General features: G+C 36.4%; 4 protein-coding genes across 12 annotated transcripts in view; 2 read left to right on the forward strand and 2 right to left on the reverse strand.

Moving 5' to 3' along the window:
• The window catches only part of LOC112457003 (receptor-type tyrosine-protein phosphatase beta), a 13,060-nt gene extending 11,221 nt beyond the window's left edge, over window positions 1-1,839 (forward strand). For 4 of the 7 annotated variants that reach the window (XM_025019868.1, XM_025019849.1, XM_025019858.1 and 1 more), the window contains 6 exons: window positions 147-213; window positions 285-383; window positions 990-1,082; window positions 1,245-1,304; window positions 1,384-1,536; window positions 1,633-1,839. In XM_025019868.1, coding sequence (XP_024875636.1) covers window positions 147-213; window positions 285-383; window positions 990-1,082; window positions 1,245-1,304; window positions 1,384-1,523 — 459 coding nt within the window. In that variant the 3' untranslated portion in view covers window positions 1,524-1,536; window positions 1,633-1,839. Of the gene's footprint in view, window positions 1-146; window positions 214-284; window positions 1,083-1,244; window positions 1,305-1,383; window positions 1,537-1,632 lie in introns of those variants that run through there. The other 3 variants (XR_003041046.1, XM_025019897.1, XM_025019884.1) reach the window with 3 other exon arrangements.
• Window positions 1-3,124, reverse strand: part of LOC112457034 (thioredoxin-like protein 4A) — a 3,639-nt gene extending 515 nt beyond the window's left edge. Inside the window, exons 1-4 of one of the 2 annotated variants that reach the window (XR_003041048.1) lie at window positions 2,876-3,124; window positions 2,600-2,736; window positions 2,131-2,418; window positions 201-323 (exon numbers count right to left, since the gene is read on the reverse strand). Coding sequence is in view for 1 of the 2 variants with exons in the window: in XM_025019907.1 (XP_024875675.1) it covers window positions 2,205-2,418; window positions 2,600-2,736; window positions 2,876-2,953 (429 nt within the window). In the remaining variant the exon portion in view is untranslated. Of the gene's footprint in view, window positions 1-200; window positions 324-1,977; window positions 2,419-2,599; window positions 2,737-2,875 lie in introns of those variants that run through there. The other variant, XM_025019907.1, reaches the window with a different exon arrangement.
• Window positions 3,125-3,487: 363 nt separating this feature from the next.
• Window positions 3,488-4,837, reverse strand: LOC112457056. Of its 2 annotated transcripts, none has more exons than XM_025019934.1 (4): window positions 4,754-4,837; window positions 4,289-4,453; window positions 3,832-4,065; window positions 3,488-3,740 (listed from the first exon to the last, which is right to left on the reverse strand). In XM_025019934.1, the coding sequence occupies exons 2-4, from the start codon at window positions 4,439-4,441 to the stop codon at window positions 3,612-3,614; spliced, it is 516 nt and encodes a 171-aa protein (XP_024875702.1). In that variant the 5' UTR covers window positions 4,442-4,453; window positions 4,754-4,837; the 3' UTR covers window positions 3,488-3,611. The 2 variants fall into 2 exon arrangements, with proteins under 2 accessions (XP_024875702.1, XP_024875698.1); XM_025019930.1 differs by having other exon boundaries at window positions 4,717-4,819.
• Window positions 4,838-5,259: 422 nt separating this feature from the next.
• Window positions 5,260-10,523, forward strand: LOC112457047 (protein SMG5). Its single transcript, XM_025019919.1, has 8 exons — window positions 5,260-5,600; window positions 6,045-6,267; window positions 6,426-6,590; window positions 6,760-7,028; window positions 7,151-7,331; window positions 7,413-9,150; window positions 9,312-9,647; window positions 9,978-10,523. Exons 1-8 carry the CDS (start codon window positions 5,527-5,529, stop codon window positions 10,043-10,045), a joined length of 3,054 nt encoding a protein of 1,017 aa, XP_024875687.1. The 5' UTR covers window positions 5,260-5,526; the 3' UTR covers window positions 10,046-10,523.
• Window positions 10,524-12,397: the final 1,874 nt, after the last annotated feature.

Below are 12,397 nucleotides of genomic sequence, written 5' to 3' on the forward strand. Positions count from 1 at the left end.
ATACATATATATATATATATATATATATATATATATATATATATATATATATATATAATATAATATATTTACAATTTAGAGATATTCTATATATTAATATTTGCATAAACTCATATAATACAGAAAGAATGTCTTCGTATTTTCAGAGCCAATACGCTTATATATATAATTGTATAAAGCAAGTACTCAAAAATCCTTACTTCTTAAAAACTTGTAAGTATCTCTTACAATATACTATGTTTAGTGTATACTTTTCCAAAATTCATTATCTTGCATTCTCGTAGACAAACCACCACCAGTTGAGCCAGTATATGAGAACACCTCTAAGAAAGCCAAAGATACAACAAATTCAGACACAAATCTAGTCAACAATATTGAAATATGTATGTAATATATATTTAACACCTGTACATATATACTCTATTCTCTATAGCAGACTAGACGTTCTTTACTCTTTATTATTAATAGTATTAAAGAAGAAAGCACGATAGAAATAATACTAATATATTTTGTACTACAGAATGAGAGTCTCTCCAACTATCTAATACGTGATGAGGTAGGAACAAATGCTTGGATCGCGTTGTCTTCTTTTCGCTTTGCTTTCCTCTCTCGCTTCATTTAATCCATTCATATATCTATTTATCAGTTATTTAATTCTTCTCTGAGCGCTAAACATATAACATGTTCATTGCTTTTCTGTGTGTATGGTTTGAGAGTAATTTTGCAGCTGACATACGTTTACTATGATCATTTACAAACTGGGCATAATGCAATATCGTACGAATAAATTTTATTATAAGCCAGTGATTATTTTTTTGCATATACGTTAAAAAGTAAAATTATATTACTGTAATGTTTTTTTCTGAAAAAGCTATAATCACCGAACTGCTTTTCTGAGTCAGTATTATATTGCATAATTGTTTATGTTGTTATTTAGCATTCTAGCAATGAATTTTTTCTAATGTACCGCACGATTCATATTGTTCCAGTAAAAAAACATAATTCCGTATCTATGGAGTCTCTGGGATCAATCTCCTTCAATCTTTTTCCTCAGTCAACTTCAACAAGCATAACAAATAGCGGTAAGACTGAAAGAAAATTTTGCGAGTCTAAACTGTTAACATATTATATTGAAAATTAAATGACGAGAAAAGGGAACACAACTTTGTTCAATATTATATATCTAATTTAAATATCATTTATATAATGGCGACAGACTTTATTTAACATAATTTTACTTTAAGATTTGAGGCAGTGCAAATCGACGGGTGCCATAAATGCAAAAACTCATCACATTACTGTAGGTCAGTAACAAGATATCAGATATATTATTATTATATTACTTTTATCGTTAGGACAATGTTGGCAAATGCTATTTTTCAGGAAAATCCCGAACTCTGGATTGTATCTTTAAACCACTGAGAGACTCGTCATACAAGCTAAATAGGGAAAATTTAATGCAAGAGAGTCTGCCATTATTAACTTGTTCAAGGTCAGCTGATATACTTGGCGATAGCGTGTAAAATGTAATAAATGGTAAGTCTGACACCTTTGTTCAAAAATTTACATTTAAAAAATTTTTCATGTTATTTGTTTAACAACAGTGATTTGATAAGTCGACATATTTTGCAGATAAGTGAGAGACGACTGAACTATGTATAATTATTTATGTTAAGTTGATCATCGAATGTATAGATATTAGACCAAAATATAAACTGTAATTACGTGTAAATATAACTTTATGGAGGATTGATGTATATACTTCACGTACTATTTTTTATAAATAATCACAAACGTATATGCCACCAAACGTCAGAATATATTATGTGATACTAAATATGCTTATCAGCATTATTATCTAACACATGCCTTAAACGATCTCTAGTCCAACTAGAAAACATTTTAAATGCCAGAGATGGATATTGTAGCCAGAAAGTATGTTTATAAATATAAACCGATAGTAAATAAGAAATTTTATAAAATTCTTCAAAATATATGTATTATTGACAAGAACTTTATGTACACTTATTCATATTTATGCGCCTCGTACATCTTTATATTCATTTTACTTTATTATTTATTTTTAATTTTATTATTTATGTGCAATATAAATTATACAACAGAGCTTACAATGCATTGTCCACTCAAAATCAGATACATCTGATTTTTTCCATGTAACAGCTCGCCTTGAAATAAATATAGCATTAATATCGATATTTAGTAGAGTAATCTTTAGGAGAAACAACTAAACCTCGACCTTTTCTTGCACCTCTATAAACCGTCTCAATGATGTCGATCATTTCCTGTTTGTCTTCCAATGTCCAATTAATTTTGTTATTGTTTCCCGTACCCAAATCTATCATGATGTGCTTGTTTCTAAAGAAGAACATTACTGTACATGGGTCGTACAGCTCATACCTATAAAAGTATTCATCATTGTTGTTAAATATATATTATTGAAATATTATATTATAACGATATATCTCAACAATAAATATTAATTAATTAAAATAATTAAGTTGTAAGTAAATTTATCTATCTTTAAAAATTAATTATTAATGCAACATATAAACTCACAAGAATATAAGTTTTTACTTACATTTTATTGAAATCTGGCACTTTTGTGATATCCACCAAGTAAATAACGGCAAAATTCTTGACTTTTTCTGCGATATTATAGAGAACTTCGTCCATCTTCATACACATCGGATCCCAATCGTGCCCAAAGCGAATCACCTGGAAAAAGATCGACATTATTTTCAGTGAATTCTAACTCAAAATAATTCTGTCGCAATCGATTTAACATTCATCTATGACGATAGAGAATAAAAGTGAAACTGAAACACATTGTGAATGAAATATTCGACAAACTCACCACGACTCTGTCTTCCTCAGATAGAATGGCTTGATCGACTTGATAGCCGTTTTCCAAATGCGATAGCATGTAAGACATTTTGAGGCGTGCGAAATACGACACTTGCGATTACAAAATAATGCAATTCCGTTTGTTAATTAAAGTTATTAAAGCGATGTTGTTTGAGGTTGGGAAACGTACCGTCCCGACGGAACACGACGCGATGACTGTAGTGTAGGTCTGTTACACTTTCAGCACTTTCAAAAGTATCGAATATTTAGGGCTGCATTCCGATATTCACTGTCAGCAACTTTCAGTACTGAAAATCTACAGTATACGTGACGTAAAATATAGATTTGCAGTACTGACAGTGAATATCGGAATGCAGCCTTTGTCTTCGCTCTTTCTCTTTTCAAATTGTAAGAAGTTTGTTCTTCGTAGCTGATCTCTTTTCATCTGTTTTCTCTTTCTCTCCGACAGCTCGACAGCTGATAATTATATACTTATTTTAAGTGTAAAAAGTATAATTTAGCGCTTTTCATTAAAATAATCAATGCAAACGGCATACAGAAAAATTAATTATTTCATGATACATGTACATACCATGCATCCATTATAAAAAAAAAAGACTGCTTTGTCATCTGTGATGAGACGTATAATTTATTATCAAAAATATTATACTTTATATCTTCGAGCAAGTAAATTAACCATTATTTCTTTTTACATTTGTATGGGAAAGCAGCAGGATAAACGATAGTTATTTGGAATTAAGAATATCTACATATGCGCTTGCGACTAAATCGTCTTCTTTTATGAACAGTTTCTGCATGAGGTTTTCAGCGATGTCCCGTGCCTCTTCTACGTCCTGATCTTCTTTCAGCACTACCTGCATTAATAAATCATTGCAAGTGGATTATATCTTTACTAATACAGAATACAGCTACATAACATACAATGTAACAAGTAGATTTACAAACCTCCAACTCTATAAAAGAACCCAAAAGGTGGACGTTGTCAATGTGGATTCGAGTTTGCCCCACAGTATACAAGAGTCTTGTCTTTTTAACAATTCCTAGCACACCCATGGCTTGGGACAAAATATTTGTGATCGATTCTACGATATCTGCATTTAGCTCTACTTTGTCGTAAGTAGATAATTTTGGTCCAAAAACATCGGGTCGCTTATACAAAATTAACTCTGCCGCACCATCCTATGGGACGAGAAAAAAAAAGTTTTGTATTAAGATAATAATACAATGTAACGTTAAAACAGGAATCAAAATTTATACTTGTATGCTTTCTCTCTCTAATCTTTAAAAGTATCATAAATTTTCGATTGTTTCTTAAAGAGTAATACGTTCTGAGCGAAGTATATATTTTAATCTGCTGAAAATAGAGATGTGTTAATTGAAAAACTATAATAATTACTCCAACCTTAAACTTTCGCAACTTTAATCTTCCATCCTTTGTCTTGAAAAATGTATCATGCTGCTCGATTTTAACCTCAGGGGTTTCGCTCAGCTCTCTGGCTTTTGCAATGGTACGCGCAAAATCCTGAATCACAGCTTTAACATCAATGTTCCTCATCCTCCTGGTTTCCTAAAATTGACAGAAATTTACTTAATACGTTTTATATTTCAGTAGATTTGCACAAAATCACGTGATATCTTGTCTGTTCGTTACATATTCAGTTTATAATTCTATAAATCTGATAAAAATAATCTGATAAAAATAATCTGATAAAAATAAGATATTCAAGCTGAAAAGTACTTTTATTTTGCATATTTATATAATGTCATAAATCTTCTATTACAAGTTTCTTTTCTATACTGATTTACAATTATGAGATACAACTTGTTTACCTTTTATTAATTTCAATATTTCAAACGTCTAACGTACCGGACCGCTAATCTATATTGGTGTACAACACTCAACACTGGATGACGTGTCGGCGTCCCCAGCGACATCGGCACGGCATATGCGGTGGCCTGAGAGAGGCCATCCCGGCATTTTTCGTCAATTTTTCTGTGTCGTTTTCCGACGCGCCGCCTGAGAAAGTGCGCATCAACTACGTCGTTTCGCTCGGTAACCGCACATGGTTTGCGCACGGACGCGTTCAGCAGATACAACTGTTGAGTTCGTCTTATCAACACTCCGCGTTGATTGGTTGGTTCTAAAAGAAAGAGCCAATCACGTTCGACTGGTACTGAGTGGCTTGGTCTGCTGAACACGACCAAATGATTCTTTATTACGATTGGTTTCTACAATTAGATCCGGAGTAGAACCCAAAGGCAAGAACCAATCATATTTTAAATAATCACTGAGCTGCTATTTCCGCTGCACGCAGCCATTGGTTCAGACATGTGCGTATTAGCGCATTTTTCTTTCTTTCCATCGCGGTGGGCATCGCGTTTGGTTTGGAGTAGAGTTCGGACCGTTCGGACTTTGGAGCAACGGAAACGGAAAGGAGGAAGTGAAACACTGTACTGACTGTACGTGTACGGGTACAGTAGCGACTTAGCGACGACGTGGTCGACCTCGACGTATGTACGGGCGACGAATGTCGAGGTTTCTCAGTTTGCGGAGGAGATGCGCGTCCCAGGACTCCCAGGGGACCGCGGGGCAATGAGTAACGACGAGTCGGCCGGAAAGCGGGTCATGAATAGCGCAAAATGAGAAGAACGTTTAACGCCGCGGCGGAGGTCCGTGCAGCGGACTGCCTCGAAGTCACGAGACGTCTGCACAAGTAAGTCCCTCATCCCCCTGCTTCCCCGCGTGGGAAACGATAAGCGATACTCTCCTCCAAAAGTACGTACTCCATCGTGGCGAAAAGAATAAATCTTCGTAACGATTTTGAAGAGATGCAAGGCAAAGTGATTTTTCGAGAGACGGTGAACCTAACCCCCACCCAGACCCACCGTCCCAATCGCCATGCTTGTTTTTTTACTCGCCGTTTCTCGATGACTTTTGCTTTCGTCATTTGCAATATATCTTCCGATTCTTTAGTCGGTAGGAACGTCTGTATTTATTATGTAGACGCGATTGTGTTTTTAACATGATACGAGAGATAAACTGGCAAATGAGAGATTATATTGTATTTACAGTCGAGGGTGTATCTTTGACAATGACCTTCACCTGGCGCAAATGTGCTGGTTCACTCTTTAAACGTACATTTTATTTGTCTGTTAAGAAGCGTGACGGAGATCGTGAAGAAATTGGACGAGCAAAAGAATCGTGCCCTGACAGTAAGCGATATATTTGTTCCATCTGGGAAGATTCAGCGCATGAAACTTAAGGATTATTGCGAGAGACTGATTTTGAAAGACCCCGTTGGAAACGCGCATAAAATTGAGGAGCTACTGTGGAGAAAGGCTTTCTACGATGTTGTGTACACAGCCAAAAAATTACGGAAGGTAACACTTACAGTAATATATTGAAAAATGGAGCTAACAATAACGATAAAATATATGAGGATATAATGAATTTTATATATTATTTTATATACAAAAATTCTTTTATATATATACAAATATATGAATATATGCAGAATTTTTTATGTATTATATTTCAGGGTAATACCTGGAATGATATGGAAAAAACACTGCTTTCGGTCCATTTGGCTGGAGGTGTGGGATATTATCATCATCTGATAATGAGGCTGCAAATGGAATATGATTTAGACCTTGTTGGTGTTGTCGATTTTGCTTTCATTTACAATGAAAGTATTTCATCATGCGTAAGAAAATTTTTTAGTGTTCAACTTAGATGGTGCAGGCTAGAAAATAAAAATCTTATGTTAATAAAGATATATCAATTGATTTTTCATTAATTATGACAATTACATTCTTGTATAAGAGACATCGCGATTCGTAATATGTAGTAATATGATTGTAAATTTATGATAGGCAAGAACTAAAACAGGCCAACCTAAAAATCACACAAAGGAGCTCAAACAATGTGTCATGCGATTGATCCATCGAAGTTTGGTATGCCTTGGAGATTTGAGTAGGTACAAATTAGAATTAAATTCGAACTGGGATCCAATGATAGCAAACAGGTATTATCAGATGGCTATAGCAATTGATCCAAACCTTGGTATGCCTCACAATCAGCTTGGTACTATAGCAGGCAATAAAAATTATGGATTAGATGCAGTCTATCATTACATGAGAAGGTTAGTGTTAATAAATAATCTGTTATTTAATGACGAGTGGATACACTCGAATAATATTTATTTTCTTTTTATTAGTATGCAAGTATTTTTCAACCTACATTATAATTCTGATTATTTTTCAGCGTTTTGTGTTCTGAGCCATTTGAGGGGGCAGAAGGAAATTTAAAGAAAATTATAATAACTCAGTCCAGCTATACAGATGAAGGCAATTCTGTCCAGCATTGCGTCTCGCGATTATTTTCTTTATTACGTTTATGGGATTATGAAAATCCATATTCTGACAAGATAAATCAAGAATGTCAGGTATGTGATGAAACTTGTAAAATATTTATTGATAATTTTATGGAAACATTTTTCACAGTTTGCAATGATTTTTTTCAACAGGCTCTATTAACCGATTTAGAGAATTGTTTGACAATGGATCAAATCGAGGCAAATAACGCAAATTGTCTAGAAAGCGTGGATAACATAGAAACATATCTTCAAAATTGTAAAAACAGACCAACGCTTTGTTTAACAGACGACATGGTGTTTAAGATTGTGACAATATGCTTAATGTCAATTTCTAGATTAAAGAACAAAGAATCCAACGAAGTACAGGGCGTTGTTGCCATAACTTTAGCGATACTATCGCAATTGCTAGAATTTATAATAACAAAACTCCAAGAAATGATCATAGAAACGGCAGTGCCTGATGTAGAAGCAACTGTGAAAGGAGATACTTATTCTACCAAGTTGAAAAATGCACAGGAAAATCAGGCGTCAACTGAATTGGGAAACAATGGGGATCACATAGAAGAAAAAGACTCTACACGGAGCAAAGACAATAATGTACTCAATTTAGATGAGAATAATAAAGCCAAGTCGTCAGACAATGGAATCACGAACGAATCAGGTCCCAAAAAGACTCGCGACAAATCGAAAAGTCTTCTCAACAAGCTTCGTAGACGAAAAAGGAGAACTAGCTCCGATTCAGATGCGAGCGACATAGACCAATCAACTCTGGCATCGTCCAGTGACGAAGTCAATTCTGATGTGTCTGAGACGGAGGGAGACGACGCATTGTCAGATGAGAATACGGACGACGAAGAATCGTCTCCAGAAAATAAGATTCAGACTATCGAAAACGTAGCGCAGATAGCGAAAGAAGAGATGAACGGCCATGGCAGCGATATCACTGAGAAAACGGAGACGTGCGATAAGGACGGTACTGACCATTTGGTCAACGGCCAACAGCACGCGACTGATCAGCAGACAGACTCGAAAGCGATGAGTGATAAGGATTCCATAACAAATTCCAGCAGTGCCGTGACCATCACGAACACGGACTCGACTAGTACCTTCGAGGAAGGGAACGCGAATACCATTTTTTATGTGACACAATTGAAGAAGAACTTAAAGTCAGATGACATTCTGAACATATTGGTTGGCAAGGAGATCCTCGTGTCTATAAAAGTGTGCTGCGACTGGCTCCAAAGTAATCCTGACATCGTGAGGATATGCGCCAAGAGTTCACGGACATTGTTGAAGCGTTTTACGATCCTGTTAAATCTAATCGACGTGGACATCGAGACTCTTGTGCAGGGAAGCGAGGATTCCACGATTCTATCCAGCGTTGAGAGATTGAAGGAGTGTGTGAAAAAGATACCTCTACCTGAGGACATTGATCTTCGAGGATTGAATTTGCTGGAGAACGCTTACAAAACTCTCGATTGGGAAATACTTCGTAAACACAGAATGAACAAGCGGGAAGAAACGCTACTGAGAGTGTTGAAGCTAATCGAATTTGGGCATCATCTTTGTTCTGTCGAGAATTCAAGGGTGCAGTACGATCAGACCGAGCGCGTGTTCATGGTAACGGACGCGAGCTCCTCGAACGCTCCAAAGGTGGTGATAGGTCTGGACGAGAAGAACTTTGGACCGGAACATTCGAAAGGGAAGCTCATGAGACACATGGGCAAATTGTGGCTGAGCGCCGAAGTTCGAGCTCTAGAGAGTCAATTAAGATCTCGATGGATTTCGCCATACCTTGTTCCCGATCATGAAGCTTTAACCAAGCATACGTCAGCTCTAAAACGCTTGGTATACGCAAAGAAATTTGTAGTGGTTATTCCCGCGGCTGGTAAGTAAATCTGTTGTCGGAAACTATCATCCTATATAAGATGAATGTTAAATATCGGATACGGTATTGAAAAATTTTCATCTCACGATGTATCCAAAGATGAATGCAAGAGTTGTTTTATTTTCTGTGTTATTTATATAAGACTGCACTTACATTTACAGTTGTCTCTGCTCTGGATGAAATGAAACGTGTAAGCCCTCAGGCGAGAGAAGCGACGCGATGGCTGGAGAACCAATTGAGGCGTGGCACAAGATGTTTACGGGCGCAAAGACCTCACGAGCGTTTGGCGCTGCCGTTAATAAAAGGACCAAGACCAAAGGACAAGGAAGCGTGGTTATTTTTCCAGATAATAGAGTGTTGTCACTTCCTTACTCAACAAGCAAAAGTCGGTCTTACTGGTGACGGGGAGGTACCAGTTGTAACCCTTCTGACTGGTTCCAGACCGGATGATAGGAAAGCTATGACTTTCAGTCCCGATGGATTAGCAAAAAGTGCAGGTAGCTATCGCTTCCGTTTCTTTTTTTTTTCTTTCTTATTCTTAGAACGCTGGCACGAAACGATTAGCTGATTAATCTCGTTTTATATATATATATATATATAGAGGATGTGTTGTATGTACATACGTACATAATAGTAACTAAATTATATAGATCTATGAAAAACATTTTTTTACATTTTTAATCGGTGTCTTGAGTTTAATTCTTTGAACGATATTATTCGATTAATTGTGTAATATCACTCAAAGTTACAATTTTGAATTAAAACATACAAATCTGAGGTTTACTCTTACAGCAAAATGTAATGTTTGCTCGATATTAACTTCACAGGTGTTAATCTCGAGCACATAGAAGCGTTTCAAATAAAGTGGAAGTCGTCAATCAAGAGTTACGGTTGAGCGAAATATATCACTCCTGCGGGATTACCTGTCGCTAATCTCATTCAGAGATACTTATCCATTGCTCGGGTATACAACCGGATTTTAAGCCGATCAACAGACAAGCACGGCAAGAGGGTTGGAAACCCGCGGATATATGAAACGGAAAATCGACGAAATAATCTTTTACTGCTGCTAAATCGATGCCGGCAGAGAACGTCATTTTCCACCACAGAAGAATCCTAAGTAATGGAACGATGTTTTTTTCTTCTTGCTAATTATTCGTATTGCCATTTATGTTTAAAAAGATTGTATTTTTAAGTAAACGTTTTTAAGTAATCCGCGCGTTCTCTCCAGCCCTATTATCCAGTCGACGAGTCGCAGCTGTTTGCAGACGCGAATTAACACGCTGCTGAAAATCGGAAGGCATGAATTTAAATGGGCGTTACAGTCACGTTTATTGAAATAATCGAGGACCGTCCAAATTCGGGATAACGCTGATCGAGATGTTCTAACTTTGTACACGAGAAAAAAAAACAATGTATAAGCATATGTTCTATTCAGTCATTTCTATCTATAATTATTTTTCGTGTTAAATTCTTTTTCGTTTAATTATCTTTGAGGGAATAAGAATATGCGTCTGTGTTCAAAAAGGAAAAACGTTTTTTTATGTTATCGCGTTATGTAAAATTGTAGCGTAAGGTAAGTATAAATAAACATAATTGGTTTCCGCTCGCCCGTCGTCGCGTTCTCTCTGAAAAAGATTTAAGAATTTGACAATTTTAAATTGGAAATGAAAAATACGAAAAAAAAACAAGACGATTCTGAAATGAATAATCGTTCTTAATGAATAATCGTTCATCATTTTAATAATATGCAAAAAAGCAGAATCTCGGTTTTTCAGTGGGAGGAGGCGCAGACCACGCGTTCCGGGTTCCGGTATGTTTCGAGTTGAAAAGTGGACTGGACAAGCATTCAGGCATTTCAGTATTATTCCGCGGCGGAATCGAGCGCGCATGACCTCTATGAAGTTGGCCGGACAACTTCAACGTATCGAACTTTCATTAATTGGAATCGATTGGTGGTCGTTTGGTGGTCTTTGGTAGTCTAGTCCGATCGTCTGGTGGTTAGTCGTTTTCCTGTAAAATAAAAATGAAATTTCCAGTGTGAAGTTAGCCGGACAATTTTTATTTTTCAACCAATTTAACTTTTTTATAGCTCATTCGACGCGGAATCGTTTGGTGGTCACGAATATCACCGGTAAAACGTTTGGTGGTCAACCGTTTTCCCAGAAAATCAAAAAAACCGTATGCGCATAATACCATAGTCGGAACAATTGTATTTATCACCCAAATTGACTTTGATAGGCTTGATAGACTTTGATAATTGACCAATGGCGTGAGAGTACGGTTTTTTCTATTTCTTAGGAAAACGATTGACCACCAAACGTTTTAATGACAATATTCGTGACCACCAAACGATTCCGCGTCGATTGAGCCCTATCAAAGTCAATTTGGGTGCCAAATACAATTTTTCTGACTAATAGCACAGAGTCATACGACCAATGGCGTGAGCATACGGTTTTTCCTTTTTTCTGGAAAACGGTTGACCACCAAACGTTTTACTGATTATATTCGTGTCCACCAAACAATTTCGCGTTGATTGAGCCGTATGAAAGTCAATTTGATTGATAAATAATGTTTATCCACCAAATTACCGAGCTAACGTCACGGAGTCATGCGACCAATGGCGTGAGAGTACGGTTTTTTCTATTTCTTAGGAAAACGGTTGACCACCAAACGTTTTAATGACAATATTCGTGACCACCAAACGATTCCGCGTCGATTGAGCCCTATTAAAGTCAATTTGGGTGCCAAATACAATTTTTCTGACTAATAGCACAGAGCCATACGACCAATGGCGTGAGCATACGGTTTTTCCTTTTTTCTGGGAAAACGGTTGACCAACAAACGTTTTACTGATTATATTCGTGACCACCAAACGATTCCGCGTCGATTGAGCCGTATGAAAGTCAATTTGATTGATAAATAATGTTTATCCCTCAAATTACCGAGCTAACGTCACGAAGTCATACGACCAATGGCGTGAGAGTACGGTTTTATCTATTTCTTAGGAAAACGATTGATCACCAAACTTTTTAATGACGATATTCGTGACCACCAAACGATTCCGCGTCGATTGAGCCGTATGAAAGTCAATTTGATTGATAAATAATGTTTATCCATCAAATTACCGAGCTAACCTCACGGAGTCATACGACCAATGGCGTGAGAGTACGGTTTTTTCTATTTCTTAGGAAAACCATTGACCACCAAACGTTTTAATGACGATATTCGTGACCACCAAACGATT

The sequence above is a fragment of the Temnothorax curvispinosus genome, unplaced genomic scaffold (genome assembly GCF_003070985.1).
Source record: "Temnothorax curvispinosus isolate PA1 unplaced genomic scaffold, ASM307098v1 QBEX01000720.1, whole genome shotgun sequence".
Classification (NCBI taxonomy): domain Eukaryota; kingdom Metazoa; phylum Arthropoda; class Insecta; order Hymenoptera; family Formicidae; genus Temnothorax; species Temnothorax curvispinosus.

Excerpts from the sequence above, each read along its gene's own strand:
- LOC112457056 (XM_025019934.1), bottom strand. The coding sequence starts at position 4,441 with ATGAGGAACATTGATGTTAAAGCTGTGATTCAGGATTTTGCGCGTACC. Across the intron at positions 4,066-4,288 it reads TAAAGTTGCGAAAGTTTAAG|GATGGTGCGGCAGAGTTAAT; the intron begins GTTGGAGTAATT and ends CTCGTCCCATAG. Across the intron at positions 3,741-3,831 it reads GTTCTTTTATAGAGTTGGAG|GTAGTGCTGAAAGAAGATCA; the intron begins GTTTGTAAATCT and ends TTATTAATGCAG.
- LOC112457047 (XM_025019919.1), top strand. The coding sequence starts at position 5,527 with ATGAGAAGAACGTTTAACGCCGCGGCGGAGGTCCGTGCAGCGGACTGC. Across the intron at positions 5,601-6,044 it reads GTCACGAGACGTCTGCACAA|AAGCGTGACGGAGATCGTGA; the intron begins GTAAGTCCCTCA and ends TTGTCTGTTAAG. Across the intron at positions 6,591-6,759 it reads ATGAAAGTATTTCATCATGC|GCAAGAACTAAAACAGGCCA; the intron begins GTAAGAAAATTT and ends AATTTATGATAG.